This window comes from Physella acuta, unplaced genomic scaffold, assembly GCF_028476545.2.
Source record: "Physella acuta isolate Inbredline_101_S28 unplaced genomic scaffold, ASM2847654v3 ptg000416l, whole genome shotgun sequence".
NCBI lineage: Eukaryota > Metazoa > Mollusca > Gastropoda > Physidae > Physella > Physella acuta.
Window position 1 is genome coordinate 207,501 of NW_026731935.1, and position 17,218 is coordinate 224,718.

At 35.6% G+C, this 17,218-nt stretch overlaps 2 protein-coding genes and 1 long non-coding RNA gene across 3 annotated transcripts; all 3 read left to right on the forward strand.

The window, feature by feature from the left end:
• Positions 1–4,411: 4,411 nt before the first annotated feature.
• Positions 4,412–7,514, forward strand: LOC131942624 (uncharacterized). Its single transcript, XR_009386792.1, has 3 exons — positions 4,412–4,559; positions 5,646–5,737; positions 7,490–7,514. It is a non-coding gene; the product is annotated as an uncharacterized LOC131942624 (long non-coding RNA).
• Positions 7,515–7,985: 471 nt separating this feature from the next.
• LOC131942628 (uncharacterized) lies at positions 7,986–8,987 on the forward strand. The gene is made up of 3 exons (XM_059302511.1): positions 7,986–8,178; positions 8,463–8,546; positions 8,866–8,987. The coding sequence occupies exons 1-3, from the start codon at positions 7,986–7,988 to the stop codon at positions 8,943–8,945; spliced, it is 357 nt and encodes a 118-aa protein (XP_059158494.1). The 3' UTR covers positions 8,946–8,987.
• Positions 8,988–9,173: 186 nt separating this feature from the next.
• Positions 9,174–14,195, forward strand: LOC131942643 (uncharacterized). The gene is made up of 9 exons (XM_059302541.1): positions 9,174–9,294; positions 9,408–9,506; positions 9,946–10,254; positions 10,463–10,540; positions 10,850–10,942; positions 12,765–12,860; positions 13,248–13,352; positions 13,641–13,745; positions 13,849–14,195. Exons 4-9 carry the CDS (start codon positions 10,474–10,476, stop codon positions 14,004–14,006), a joined length of 624 nt encoding a protein of 207 aa, XP_059158524.1. The 5' UTR covers positions 9,174–9,294; positions 9,408–9,506; positions 9,946–10,254; positions 10,463–10,473; the 3' UTR covers positions 14,007–14,195.
• The last annotated feature ends 3,023 nt before the right edge of the window (positions 14,196–17,218 follow it).

Consider the following 17,218-nt stretch of genomic DNA (forward strand, 5'->3'; position numbering starts at 1 on the left):
CATTCTTACGCTCTACCATCCGGCCCCGCCGTCCGTGAATCAGATCACTAAATAGTTGTTTTTTTTTTACTGTTGTAAACATTTTCAAATCATCCAGGTCTTACAACGACAGAGGGAAGAGCCAAACTTTTTATCGCATTGTAAAAGTTGTTTTCAGCTTTCCAAAAAAATTAGCTGGGGGTGGGGGATAGGTGTGGGGGTAGAGGTGGATAAATGAGGGGGGAAGCATCCATGATACGAATCGGTCTCTGGCTTTACATAGAAAGGTTTAATTAAGATCAGATGATGTTATTTAAAAAACATTACTTTTAGGGTGATACATTTTTAATCGTCTATAATTGAACATAATTATATGTGGAAGCTCGTAGTTTCTATGTGGGTGGGGAACATTTTATCCTTCGGATAGTGATGTTTCTACAACACCCGGAATATAAGATCTTAAATTTTAATCATGCCAGTTTAATAAAATAATAACAACTGTTTTATAATACAACGTCTCCAGTTTTTTAATATGTTTAAAATTTTATTACAAGATTATAAACATATTATCATATTAAGTATTTGTCTTAGCTATTTATTATAAATTATTAAAATATTCTTATTTCCCAAAAGACGTATAAAATAAAGCATCAAATTAAACGTGGTCCGAATCAAGGACTGTAACTCACAAAACTAAATTATCAAAATGGGTTGTCTAACTTTACACTTAGTCAATTTAAGAATTTAAACGAATTAGTTTTCAGCAATTTTTGTATGGTTCATGTAAAGTCAGAATAACATTATGTACTTTAAGCTGTCCTAGGGTTAGTGCTCAAAGTTAGTTCTATAAAGGGACATCTGAAACTAGACATTATAAGGTGACATATAAAACTAGAAATTACAAGGTGAAACATTAAATTAGACATTATAAGGTGACATATAAAACTAGACATTATAAGGTGTCATAAAAACTAGACATTATAAGGTGAAATATAAAACTAGACATTATACGGTGACATATGAAACTAGACATTATAATATAACATATAAGACTAGACATTATAAGATGACATAAAATATTAGAATTATAAGGTGGCATATAAAACTAAACATTATAAGATGACATATAAAACTAGACATTATAAGATGACATATAAGACTAGACTGACATAAACTATTAGACATTATAAGGTGACATATAAAACTAAACATTCTAAGGTGAAATATAAAACTAGACATTATACAGTGACATATAAAACTAGACATTATAAGACGACATATAAAACTAAACATTATATGATGACATATAAAACTAAAAATTATAATGTGACATAAAACTATTTATTATAAGGTGACATAAAACTAGACATTATAAGGTGACATATAGATCTAGTCATTATAAAGTGACATATAAAACTAGACATTGTAAAGTGATATATAAATCTAGAAATTATAAGATGACATATAAAACTAGACACTTTACGGTGACGGGAAATTAGTGTACTCTAACATATAAAACTAGGGCTAAACATGTGTTCACCTTGTGTTATCGGATGTTTGCATTTGTTAAGTGAATAAAAATGTTTTTAAGACATCAGTGAAAAAACTTGGCATAAAACCAGCGGCAAAACGAAATGTCTGTCCGATGTCACGGTGACATTATCCTTAATGGGGGTTGTTTGACCCAGTCTTCCATTTTTGCAGAGTAAAGAAAAAGTCATTTTAGCTGGTAATTTCAAAAGTGGAATGTTCGGGAATGTACTTTAAATCTTGTGGCATTCATCACGAGCTATGTTTCCGCATGACTTACATACATGCGCACTGGCCTGCTATGGTGTTACTAGGTTATACAGACGATGACGTAATATAACTGTAACAATCCATTACTTTCACGTACTGTCTGCTGAAGTCACTTGCTTAACACTAATCTACCATTTATTACATGTGTGCTTAAATTCTTTCTTTTAAAACTTGTTAGAATTAGTTGACTGACTTTGTAAGAGTACTGTGATAAAGAAGCGTTTTATTTTTTCAAAACTTGTTTCATGCAAGCCAAACTCCATACAGACTAGCGACTCAGAGCCAGGTATCCCTAGATGGATTCAACGACCATCTCATAAACCTGCAGGGTAAATCTGGATCTAGATCAAACTGTCAGTTGAGAACAAAACACTTCTGTACGTCCGCTCAACGAGCTAGACCAAAATTCAAAAAATTCTCTCCGTTTAAACGCTTGCCTTACATTCCAAATAATTTTATTTGATTTAATTAAATACAAAAAAAGAATTGTAAGATATCTGTATCAGAAATATCGGAGTTTAAATTTAAAACGTGTGCTTTGTGATACAATACTTTCCAAAAACACTTGAAACATGCCATAGATAAACTATTAAACACAAAATACTTAACCTGCAAAACCGAAATAAAACTAACAGCAGGCCATAAAAATAGCATAATAAAAAAACATAATAAAATTATCACTTATGGACGTAAACATAAATAAACCGGGAGTGATCTCCCCTAAACTTTCTCGAATATTCTTATATAAAACAACAGGGTATGGGTACTCGGGATATAGTTATGATTTTTAATCCATTTTAAATACTTAAACTTTTAAAAATAGAATAGAATCTCATAGAAAAAAGAATTGCACACCAAGCGAACGCCAAATAAAGATGTTCATAATAGTGCGCAATATTATTGGTACTTTATAAATTTACATGCGTTTTTTGAGCAATCGGAAATAGCGTAAATTAGTACTTCCGGTCAACGGAAATTACTCAAACTTTGACAGAAGGTAGAGAACTAGATTTTTTACTTACATGTGAAATTTCATTTATCTATCTGAAATAGTACTCAAGTTATAGGCTTTTGAAAAATTCAAAGTAGAAAAAGTACCACTTCCGGTTATCGGAAATCGCTCAAAAGTTGAAACGGATCTACGATTTTGATAAAATACTTATATATGAAATTTCATCAACCTAGCTGTAACGGTACTCAAGTTATCGTGTTTACACACAGAAAAACAGACAGACAGACAGACACACGGACACACAGACATGCGGACAAGATTGAAAAATTATGTTTTTCCGTATCAGTGAGGTGTAAAACGTCGAGATTTGTAAAAATCTCGATTTTTTTTTTTGCACGATTACAAGACTTTCTCTATACTTCGTATATACGAGAAAGTAAAAAGAAATTCACGAACATATTTCCACAAGTATTAAATCTATAGAAATATGTAAATTGGTTAAGTTTTTAACATTTGATATTATATTAACTGGATTAGCTAAATGTGAAATTAATGAGCATTTAAAAATAAAATTTACAATAAACATATTTCTTTAATAGTTCTTAAAAACTATGTACTAGTTGAACATGTATACATTTATAATATTGTGAGACACGCTTTTAGCTCCTCTGGGATTATGGGTTACAATTAGCTATAAGTCTTCAATGCAACACTTGATTTTTCTGTCGCGGGGTAAGTGTGTGTTGACATAAGCTGAGAACTCAGTAACCCTAAAGTATAAATTCTAGCATACGTCATAACATAAACAAATCATTTGGGATTGACGTCACTTTTGTATTTTATCAAACGCAGTAGTACGACTAGTTAATTTCGAGACCAAATTTACGCGAGTAAGTTGAAAGTCGTAGACCAAGCGAGCGATTGCTAGAATTTATGTGATGTCTCCCTTTTGATCATTTTTTATTAATTTAGTAATCTTTGGAATAGAGTTTAACAACCGAAGCTAATTTTTAATCAGATTTAATTCTTGAATCGTCATCATAGAGGAAGGTATCTGGAAAATTAGAACGAAATCGTTGCATTAGAAATGGGATAAAATTGAGTTACACAATTTGCCACATCCCACAAACAAACAAACATACTTTGTAAACTAAATAAAAGCTTTTAAGAAAAAAAAAGTTAAAAATGTAAATCTTTTATATATGAACTGAAAAGAATAAAATAAAATGTTTAAACATAAAAATATACCATTACTTGTCTAACTCTAAATGTAGACGAGAGTTCCTCATAAAATGTTTAAAAAGCTACACCTATTTAGTTGCAAATAAATATTAGTACTCTTCACTTTGAGCAGTATTAGGGGATTATATGTATTTTATTATATTAAAAGATGAGCCAACACAATTAGCGATATATATTTTTATAGGTATGTAAAAAGTGTTGCAGTATTATGTTTAAAGATAATCATTTCATTTTCTTCTTGTTAATACATAGATCTATATGAAAACTTGTTTATATACAAGTTTTTAAATATTTTTATTTATTTATGGACCACACCTTAATTATGTGCATATTAATAGACTACATATTTCTCGATAGTATTTTTTTTTCTCAAAGTTGAATAAAAATAATCAACGGGATTTCCCAATATGACCTGATAAAAATGTCCTACTTAAGCCTTTCACGACATGACGTGTATAGTTAGGGATAAAATAAGATTCTTACATAAGCCTTCAAAAAACGTTTTAAGTAGAGAGTGTTTACGTTCTTAACAGATACAGAACTACCTGTACAGTGTAAATTTCAAAAAGTTCGTTTTTAACAAGTGGTAAGAAAATATTATTATTACTTACCTTTTTGTTCTACTTGGTTTCAATCAATACAAATAGGCAAGATAATTACATGTCTTTTATTCACTTCCATTAGAAACTTCAGTTTGTCAACTTTACATTCCAATGGACACACACGAGTTGGACGAGATAGGTTCGATCGTTATTGTTGACATTTGGCCGTCATAATGGCAGGACATTTTTTTTTAAATTTTTGTTAAGTTACCTAAAATAAATAAAACATCAAATACATCCAGTATTTAGTAAAGTTAAACAAAAAAAAAATATCTAGTTGTTGTAATAACCACGTTTAATTTAATAACATCGCACCCGATTTAAAAAATGTCAAGAACCTTTAGAGACTATTCAGTATGTGTCCATTCTGTCCATAAAAAAGATATTTTGTTTACTCTTTATTAATTATAATCTATAATGAGGTTTTCTGTCACACATTTAATGATCCTTTAATAAAGTGTTAATAACATTTAAAGCGTATATTTAAAAACGTGTAGGCCCAAAAACTAGAAGTAGAACACCGAAAAACATACAAATATTGAAATATTTCTTAATTAAAAAGAGTTACCGTTATATATAACTCTAAACAATGTGTAAACCTTTGTATCGGTCGTTCTAGTTTAGTTTTCCTATGACGTCATCACGTCTTGGATGAAAAAAGTTATTTTGTGTAAATGTCAGCCGGGCGCAAAGTTCTATACAAACAACTGTTCTAAATACAATGATGCCTGTGGTATCAGAACATATTAAAAAAAATTAGCCTAACATCGTTTGTATTTTTACCTTAACGGGCGAAATATTAGTATTTAATCATATATTATAACGGAATTTCCCGATCTTTAAAAAGTTCTATTTTTAGTAAAATTCAAAGACATAAACGATGTTACCCGTTATTGATGATGTAAGATTGTACACATTCGATTTACTGTAAAATCTTAAACTGTAAATTTTTATGGGATTAAAGGTCGACACGAATCGTAGAAACGATACAAATAATAATATTTTTGCTGTGTAAAAAGTAAAATACACAATCCGCGAGCATAGTTTATCTAACTTGTTGTAATCTTCAGTGAGTATCGACATGAGAGAAACATGTTTTATATTTGGGTCTACGCCTTCCTGATGTTATGCACAGAGAAATGTACGTCCTTCACATTATCAGGTGAGTTTGTTAACGTCTGATGTACGTTCCTCACATTATCAGGTGAGTTTGTTAACGTCTGATGTACGTCCCTCACATTATCAGGTGAGTTTGTTAACGACTGATGTACGTCCTTCACATTATCAGGTGAGTTTGTTAACGTCTGATGTACGTCCCTCACATTATCAGGTGAGTTTGTTAACGTCTGATGTACGTCCCACACATTATCAGGCGAGTTTATTAACGTCTGATGTACGTCCCTCACATTATCAGGCGAGTTTGTTAACGTCTGATGTACGTCCCTCACATTATCAGGTGAGTTTTTTAACGTCTGATGTACGTCCTTCACATTATCAGGTGAGTTTGTTAACGTCTGATGTATGTCCCTCACATTATCAGGTGAGTTTGTTAACGTCTGATGTACGTCTCTCACATTATCAGGTGAGTTTGTTAACGTCTGATGTATGTCCCTCACATTATCAGGTGAGTTTGTTAACGTCTGATGTACGTCCCTAACATTATCAGGTGAGTTTGTTAACGTCTGATGTACGTCCCTCACATTATCAGGTGAGTTTGTTAACGTCTGATGTACGTCCCTCACATTATCAGGTGAGTTTGTTAACGTCTGATGTACGTCCCTCACATTATCAGGTGAGTTTGTTAACGTCTGATGTACGTCTCTCACATTATCAGGTGAGTTTGTTAACGTCTGATGTACGTCCCTCACATTATCAGGTGAGTTTGTTAACGTCTGATGTACGTCTCTCACATTATCAGGTGAGTTTGTTAACATCTGATGTACGTCCCTCACATTATCAGGTGAGTTTGTTAACGTCTGATGTACGTCTCTCACATTATCAGGTGAGTTTGTTAACGTCTGATGTACGTCCCTCACATTATCAGGTGAGTTTGTTAACGTCTGATGTACGTCTCTCACATTATCAGGTGAGTTTGTTAACGTCTGATGTACGTCCCTCACATTATCAGGTGAGTTTGTTAACGTCTGATGTACGTCCCTCACATTATCAGGTGAGTTTGTTAACGTCTGATGTACGTCTCTCACATTATCAGGTGAGTTTGTTAACGTCTGATGTACGTCCCTCACATTATCAGGTGAGTTTGTTAACGTCTGATGTACGTCTCTCACATTATCAGGTGAGTTTGTTAACATCTGATGTACGTCCCTCACATTATCAGGTGAGTTTGTTAACGTCTGATGTACGTCTCTCACATTATCAGGTGAGTTTGTTAACGTCTGATGTACGTCCCTCACATTATCAGGTGAGTTTGTTAACGTCTGATGTACGGGGTTTCTAGAGACTGGTTGTTACAAAAATGTATGAACATACCTGACGTTGTCCATCTCAGCCTGTATTTTAGAGAGCAATTCATGAGGCAAATTTCAAAACTAACATTGGGGAGGGGGTGGCGGGTGGAGAGGTGAATGTAATGGAGATGGATGTGGAGGGGGGGGGTCATTGATGGGGTGTTAGGTCATTGATGGAAGACCCCTTATTTTTAAAAATGTATTGAACACTGATGTGATGAACACTGATGTGATGAACACTGATTTAAATCGTTAATTCAAAATTTTTGAAATTCTAAGAGAAGGTTTTTGTTAATAAATATGACGTGTTTTAGCCTGACCGTCGTTAGCTGACCTGACTAAATCAGCAGGACCGTCATTAGATGACCTGACTAAATCAGCAGGACCATCATTAGCTGACCTGACTAAATCAGCAGGACCGTCATTAGATGACCTGACTAAATCAGCAGGACCGTCGTTAGCTGACCTGACTAAAATCAAAAGTCATGTTGTGTCTCAGCAGGACCGTCGTTAGCTGACCTGACTAAATCAGCAGGACCGTCGTTAGCTGACCTGACTAAAATCAAATGTCATGTTGTGTCTCAGCAGGACCGTCGTTAGCTGACCTGACTAAATCAGCAGGGCCGTCATTAGCTGACCTGACTAAATCAGCAGGACCGTCATTAGCTGACCTGACTAAATCAGCAGGGCCGTCATTAGCTGACCTGACTAAATCAGCAGGACCGTCGTTAGCTGACCTGACTAAATCAGCAGGGCCGTCATTAGCTGACCTGACTAAATCAGCAGGGCCGTCATTAGCTGACCTGACTAAATCAGCAGGACCGTCGTTAGCTGACCTGACTAAAATCAAATGTCATGTTATGTCTCAGCAGGACCGTCGTTAGATGACTGACCTGACCAAAATCAAATGTCCAGGTGACCGGCCTGTCTTGTGTCTGCCCTATGGGCGATGCTGCAGCGGCTCTGAGTTCTGCCACCAAGGCAGCTGCGAGCCCTGAAGATGTTCTGCTGGACGGGTGCCGGAACTTGCTGGAGAACGGAACAAATCCGGTGTTCCACATGAGAGCTGAGCAGTGCGGGGTTGTAGCGTGCTTGACCCACTTCTCCCCGTGCCGTCTGTGTACTCACGGTTCCAGTAAGTCCATGGGCTTGTCGTCTCTCTATGAACTTGTTTAACACATCAGCCAGCCATAACTTAATTCTGAAAAATAAGTTTCTTTTTGGCATAGCAGTAAGGGTGTGTGTGTGGGGGGGGGGGGGGGGGGGTGGGGGGGTGGAGGGGGCAATTTATCAAAACGTCGCCATAATGAATAAGCGAATAAGCACTTGATGTGTTCTTGTAAAATTTAAACTAAATTATATTTTAATTATTACATCGCTTAATGAATAGAAACATTTTAATATATTCGATTTCTGCAGATTGTCGAGCTAACAAAAGTCTAGAATGGCCCTCTAATGCTGAACAAAACAATCACACAATGAACGTGGTGACTACCACTGATGGTAAGTGACGTTTAATTTCCTTTATCAACTCAATGTTGCTTCCTAAACCCCTGATCATCCATTTCAATACTTGGGTTGTTTTCTTTACATGAGCTTTAAATAACTAGATAGCCGAGGTTAACATGGGATTTAAATAACTAGAGGACCGATGTTAACATGAGATTTATATTGTAATTTTTGGGGTCTAAAAATTTCATAGAACTGCGATTTTCTCGGCAATATGTTTTTAACTGCAATTTAAAACTCGAAACGTGATTAGACTAAACAACGACACGACAACACTGCCAGTGAAGTCAGCTGATAGCTGTCTATTTTACAGGTTCCCTCCGTGAGAACACAGGGTGCGCAAGATTTGATGCATCCATCGAGTGTCCTAGCAACAACCGTGAGTCATTTTAACTATAATATCGATAGCAGATGATTACACCTACCTACAACCTACTAGTTTATGATATTAAACATACATATTTATTAACTGAATGAACATTTTAAAATAAAATATGTAAGCCTTTACGTTTGATCTCAACATTAAATTCTTATTTCGCCAAGTCTTAGTGAGAAAATAATTGATTTAATTTGAATATTTAAATGAAATATTAATTGTTTACAGATGGCACATTGTTGATAGTCATCGTCACTCTGATAATCCTTTTGATTGTTGGAATTACATGCATCCATCCTGGGCTTCGAAAATATTGGAATGTGACTAAAACTAAAATACAACAAAGATTTGGCCGAGCGAACAATGGTAAAAATACGACTTTATATTTTCATGCATTCGATTTTGTGATTCGTTAGATGCGACGCAACGTCTTTCGAGACATTTTAAAAGAAATTTTAGAAAATTTTATGTATCAGCAGGAGAGAATGCAAATGGCGCAGCCAACCATCCAGAAGAACAACCTTTTATTGAAGGTCAGCATGCCAACCATGGAGTTCAAGATAATGAAATAAATCAAGGTAAAATTACCAGGGGTGTAGCATCAGGTTATTATCAGGGGTGTATATATGAGATCATAAATGGATTGTAATTTCATACTGTGTTGATCAAACGTAAAGATTTAAAATTAAGATGACGTAACCGGGGACATTTATAGAAGACCAGAATTCTGTTGCATCATGCACTTTGTACTATATAGCGTCCAGGGGTGGGTAAGATGACACCCAACGCTATAACTCACTACTGAATTACACACACACACACACACACATATATATATATATATATATATATATATATATATATATATATATATATATATATATATATATATATATATATCATCTTAAATTGTATCATGTCTGTCCCACCCCCACCCCTTCCCTCTTGATTTTAGTAATCCAACTAAAAAATAACATTACTTATCATAGATTTGCTGAATGACATTGTTTATCACAGATTTGCTAAATGCCTTACAAACTGAAAGGGATGGCTTAAAACGTGAAGTGGATGACAGTCGTCAACAGATAATCGATTATCGTGAACAAATAAACCGTTTGCAACAAGAAAAAGATGACGGTAATAAACAAATTGAGGATTTACAACACGAAGCGGAAAATCGTCATCGAGAAATACTAGCATTAAAGTTAGAAGTGCGAAATCTAAATGTAGAAAACGACAGACTGAAACGTCAACTGACCAAAAGTAGGCAAGAAGACGACCAGCAGGTTGACCAGACACAAGAACATCGTCACAGTTGGCGCTATGGTAGGTCACCAATTAGGAAGTCTTGTTACAGTGTGTTCGGTTAATTTTTCTTATTATTTTAATGGGAAATTATGGTTGTCATAACACATTTCTTTCAGGCATCTCCCCCCCCCACCCCACCCCAGGAATATTTTTGTGAGAATAATGACAAACGCTGAACGTTAATGGTCTAGACATCAAATGATAAGTTTTAAAATTTCATCTCCAGAACCACTGGCTATGGAGCCCAAACAACCGACCAGCCACGTAAACAGATCTGATGTAAAGCACGACCTCTCTCTCACAAGTAAGTTGCTGAGGATCTTGACGGATAGTCTCTGCCTCATTCACTAATATTGTTTCCTGTACAATATTTGGATTAATAGTTATCGTTTATCTGTGATAGAATTTTTTTGAATACGTTGAGACAATATCCGACTTGACTTCAATCCTTGAGGAAGCTAACAGTCGAAAGTTGCCCTTTACGTTCAACTTGTATTTACACTTCATATTTGTGTCTGACATGATTTCCGTTAGAGAAGAACAAGCACGTATTTTATACTTGACGCTGCAACAACAGGTTTATTTTAAATTGAATATCTTTGACTATCTACAGTTTCACCAGAAATAGAAAGGTATAACGGTTCTACGACTTTAAAGCATCAGAAAACCCGATCTGAACCGACTGAAGAGAATGATCTGTCTGATGGTAAGCACAAATACTTAACTGTGGCATGTGATCTAACAAACTTTTACTGTGTGATATGTGATCTAACAAACTTTTACTGTGGCATGTGATCTAACAAACTTTTACTGTGTGATATGTGATCTAACAAACTTTTACTGTGGCATGTGATCTAACAAACTTTTACTGTGTGATATGTGATCTAACAAACTTTTACTGTGGCATGTGATCTAACAAACTTTTACTGTGTGATATGTGATCTAACAAACTTTTACTGTGGCATGTGATCTAACAAACTTTTACTGTGTGATATGTGATCTAACAAACTTTTACTGTGTGATATGTGATCTAACAAACTTTTACTGTGGCATGTGATCTAACAAACTTTTACTGTGGCATGTGATCTAACAAACTTTTACTGTGTGATATGTGATCTAACAAACTTTTACTGTGGCATGTGATCTAACAAACTTTTACTGTGTGATATGTGATCTAACAAACTTTTACTGTGTGATATGTGATCTAACAAACTTTTACTGTGGCATGTGATCTAACAAACTTTTACTGTGTGATATGTGATCTAACAAACTTTTACTGTGGCATGTGATCTAACAAACTTTTACTGTGGCATGTGATCTAACAAACTTTTACTGTGGCATGTGATCTAACAAACTTTTACTGTGGCATGTGATCTAACAAACTTTTACTGTGTGATATGTGATCTAACAAACTTTTACTGTGTGATATGTGATCTAACAAACTTTTACTGTGGCATGTGATCTAACAAACTTTTACTGTGGCATGTGATCTAACAAACTTTTACTGTGGCATGTGATCTAACAAACTTTTACTGTGTGATATGTGATCTAACAAACTTTTACTGTGGCATGTGATCTAACAAACTTTTACTGTGGCATGTGATCTAACAAACTTTTACTGTGTGATATGTGATCTAACAAACTTTTACTGTGGCATGTGATCTAACAAACTTTTACTGTGTGATATGTGATCTAACAAACTTTTACTGTGTGATATGTGATCTAACAAACTTTTACTGTGGCATGTGATCTAACAAACTTTTACTGTGTGATATGTGATCTAACAAACTTTTACTGTGGCATGTGATCTAACAAACTTTTACTGTGGCATGTGATCTAACAAACTTTTACTGTGGCATGTGATCTAACAAACTTTTACTGTGGCATGTGATCTAACAAACTTTTACTGTGTGATATGTGATCTAACAAACTTTTACTGTGTGATATGTGATCTAACAAACTTTTACTGTGGCATGTGATCTAACAAACTTTTACTGTGGCATGTGATCTAACAAACTTTTACTGTGGCATGTGATCTAACAAACTTTTACTGTGTGATATGTGATCTAACAAACTTTTACTGTGGCATGTGATCTAACAAACTTTTACTGTGGCATGTGATCTAACAAACTTTTACTGTGTGATATGTGATCTAACAAACTTTTACTGTGGCATGTGATCTAACAAACTTTTACTGTGTGATATGTGATCTAACAAACTTTTACTGTGGCATGTGATCTAACAAACTTTTACTGTGTGATATGTGATCTAACAAACTTTTACTGTGTGATATGTGATCTAACAAACTTTTACTGTGGCATGTGATCTAACAAACTTTTACTGTGTGATATGTGATCTAACAAACTTTTACTGTGTGGCATGTGATCTAACAAACTTTTACTGTGTTTTATTCAAAACTTTTTTTATACAAAGCTGTTTACCATTGAAAGCGAGTTCTGTTTGCAGATCACCACTCATTATTTAAAATGTCAATTTTTACAAAGCGCTAAATGTTCAATCTTTTCCAGACAACATCGGTGTCATCCTGATACAGTTAACCCGGGAGTCAATGGACATAAGTAATCTTTACGCTGGTCTACAATCTAAATGGGGAACAACTGCAGGTAATTATAGCAGCATATCTCTCTACTACAACAAAAGGCTTATTTCGGCTTACGGTTAGGAAACAAGCAACGTGATGATTTCCTATAGTACAAGTGATGACATAAGCATATTTCCTCGACAACCCGTAGAGGAAATAAGCTCATTTCCTATTTTTAACAAAATGAGCACATAGTTCCAACAAAAGATGGCAAGGAAAGATAACCACACAGATCTCTCTCCAACAAAATGATGGGTATAATCAAACTTAGTATGTCCGTGGGGCACCGTAACTATATATGTACAATTTATTATACAGTTTCAAGCCAAATTTCTTCAAAGTACTAAATAAAAGTTGTTAGTACGAAGTTGTTCTTTAAGTTATTTATTTATCCATGTTTTGACAACAGATCGAGATTTAGAACTAGCCATGGAAAGCTTGCAAGACCGTATTTACAACTGGGAGAAAAAAGAAACGGATATTTTTGAGAAACTTAAACACAATGGCAGCCAGGGTAATTGTATATAATTATTTGAAACATTTTATAGTTACCTGCTTAAAATTCCCAATTTAAAACACTTTTATTTAAATCACTTTAATGTAACGATTTTTAAACACGTTAATTGTAATCAGTTGAGTACAACTAATTAGAACACCTGTAGTAATATCGCTTGAATATAACTTTTGTTAAATACTTTTAGCTTAGTGGGTAACTCACGGATTCTATTTACATTAAAGCATAAATCCCCACCTAGAGTGTTTCTCTATATCGATATGCCTAAATCATTTTCTTTTCTTTCAGGGAAACGCAACAGTGAATTCGATAAACTTTGGAATGGGTTTAATCAAACTGTTGGGAAGTTTAAGCAGTTGAAAAAAGAAATCAAGGAAACAAGACCGGACCTAGGTAGGAACTCTATAACCATCACTTCCAACATCTGTTGGCACAGCAGTGCTAACCTCTAGTAGAATAATATTGAAGAGTTACACATTTATTCTGTTGTCTCTAGCTGGACTCAAGTCGTCCAACAACTCCATACCCAGACTGGGTCAGAAGACCAGCCAAACGACCAAACCAGACCAGCAGACAGCAGAAGACTCCGGTCTGCTGCTACACGAGCTGCGAGCAGACGATGTTGCTATTGGGGAAACAAACGAACAAACCTAAAGTGTTGTTTGAAGACACCACTGTGATCGTTCATTTTATCAAGTTCAAGTTTGTTTTTTTACAGCAGACACTCGGGACTGTTAGTTGATACACGATTTGTATATACTGATAACGAAAAATTGTACATTTATTACATATTGATTTCTCATTGATTACTTCAGTTGTTATATGTAAATACGTAATTAAATTGTCATTTAGTAAAATTAGTGTTTATATCTCATGCAGAAGCGTAGCCTGGGTCGTCTTTGAGGGGGGGGGGTTCACATTTTTTCCTTTTTACCCACAGCTTATCGCACCTTTCAAAAACGAAATTATGCACCATAGCGCTCACAGGATAGCCCAGAGCATCAAATCGAACCCTGCCAGGGGGCCGGCGGTCGCGCCTGATTCAATTTAGTGAACGACTATATAATACCCCAAGCTTACCCGCAAACGGAAAGATACAAATAAACGTAGTGGATATTTAAGAGTGAATCCAAACAGTTATTGATTACACATAATATTTAGTAAACAGTACGTTCAGTGTATAAAATAAAAAAGCAGCATTTAAAATATCCCTGTTTTACATACCACATTACACTTTTATCAATCCATGCTAATTATGTAATTATTTTTTCCCAACAAAACCAAAACAAAATAACAAAAGGAATTATTTCCCGCGATGTAATGTTTTTAAAGGGAATTGATTGTTTTTGTAATTTATCAAGGGAAGTAATTATTGCTAAACGGCTAAAGAATGTAATTTTCAGACAGAATTATAATTTTTGCGAAGGTTGATACATTTACTTTATTTTTTTAATCCACGTGCCGTCAATTAACACTTTAAGTTTGGAAAATGAAATTTGTTTTATAAAACCTACGACGTTAACTTTTTAAATAATTAATTAAGATAATGAGCCCTTTAGATTTATTACATTATAGCGATCAAGTCGAGTTTTTTTGCTACATTCCTTTGTTACCACATGTCCGTCCGCCCCTCCGTCCATCTGCCAAATACAGCATTGAACTTTATATATTAGATCTAGCTGAAAATGGTTGTACTCAGAACAATATTCTAATCACTTAACATGGTTACAACGTATCTGCTTACTGTACGATTAACCGGGTCACTAAGACAAGCTATACCTCCAGGAGAGCTTGAATTGTACAGCTGTTGATGTAGAGTACAAAGTACAAAGGAAAGTACACATTCAAACACGATGGTGGCAGGTGAAGTAGAGTTCACCTATTTCAGTGACCGCGGCAAAAGGGTAAAGCAGAGACCATTATTTTAAATGTACCAAACAGAGCGAGGTTGTGACACACTTTCAGTTCGACTGTTTATCTTGTTCCAGGTAAAGACAAATATTTATTTTTTTAAAACATATTATTTCAATATTTTTTACGTATAACATGTTATTTATATACAATCGTGGAAAAATGTATGCACAATAAATATTTGATAAATAACTTCGTTTGTAATCATGCTTACAAAAAAAAAATTCTTATTTTCAATCAAAGCATTGCAGAGAGTAATAAATGTCCTAGAATCATAGGCTGTCGAAAACACAATTTTACTTTAGACTATGTGTATGTGACAAGGAGCAATGAAGCGACTACAACCACAAAGGACCAGATTGTCAATTAGCCCTTCAAGAGCAGGACATTAGCACCTTCCAATTAGCCCTTTACACTTAGTTTAGGCCCTTAATCTCCCATTTGTCACACTTAGTTTAGGCCCTTAATCTCCCATTTGTCACACTTAGTGCAGGCCCTTAATCTCCCATTTGTCACACTTAGTTTAGGCCCTTAATCTCCCATTTGTCACACTTAGTGCAGGCCCTTAATCTCCCATTTGTCACACTTAGTTTAGGCCCTTAATCTCCCATTTGTCACACTTAGTGCAGGCCCTTAATCTCCCATTTGTCACACTTAGTGCAGGCCCTTAATCTCCCATTTGTCACACTTAGTGCAGGCCCTTGATCTCACATTTGTCACACTTAGTTTAGGCCCTTAATCTCCCATTTGTCACACTTAGTGCAGGCCCTTAATCTCCCATTTGTCACACTTAGTTTAGGCCCTTAATCTCCCATTTGTCACACTTATTTTAGGCCTTTGATCTCCCATTTGTCACACTTAGTTTAGGCCCTTAATCTCCCATTTGTCACACTTAGTGCAGGCCCTTGATCTCACATTTGTCACACTTAGTTTAGGCCCTTGATCTCCCATTTGTCACACTTAGTTTAGGCCCTTAATCTCCCATTTGTCACACTTAGTTTAGGCCCTTAATCTCCCATTTGTCACACTTAGTGCAGGCCCTTAATCTCCCATTTGTCACACTTAGTGTTATCCAATCAGCTAACCAGTTGATGTAAAACTTGAGAGAGATGTCCACGGGATACGTTGCTCTTCAAATGGTTTCTAGACACGGAACCAGAATACGACACCGGTGCCACCAGACAGTTCCTTCTAATGTTCCTACAGGCCCACACCAGACAGTTCCTTCTAATGTTCCTACAGGCCCACATCAGACAGTTCCTTCTAATGTTCCTACAGGCCCACGTCAGACAGTTCCTTCTAATGTTCCTACAGGCCCACATCAGACAGTTCCTTCTAATGTTCCTACAGGCCCACGTCAGACAGTTCCTTCTAATGTTCCTACAGGCCCACATCAGACAGTTCCTTCTAATGTTCCTACAGGCCCACATCAGACAGTTCCTTCTAATGTTCCTACAGGCCCACGTCAGACAGTTCCTTCTAATGTTCCTACAGGCCCACATCAGACAGTTCCTTCTAATGTTCCTACAGGCCCACGTCAGACAGTTCCTTCTAATGTTCCTACAGGCCCACATCAGACAGTTCCTTCTAATGTTCCTACAGGCCCACATCAGACAGTTCCTTCTAATGTTCCTACAGGCCCACATCAGACAGTTCCTTCTAATGTTCCTACAGGCCCACATCAGACAGTTCCTTCTAATGTTCCTACAGGCCCACATCAGACAGTTCCTTCTAATGTTCCTACAGGCCCACATCAGACAGTTCCTTCTAATGTTCCTACAGGCCCACACCAGACAGTTCCTTCTAATGTTCCTACAGGCCCACTTCAGACAGTTCCTTCTAATGTTCCTACAGGCCCACATCAGACAGTTCCTTCTAATGTTCCTACACGCCCACACCAGACAGTTCCTTCTAATGTTCCTACAGGCCCACTTCAGACAGTTCCTTCTAATGTT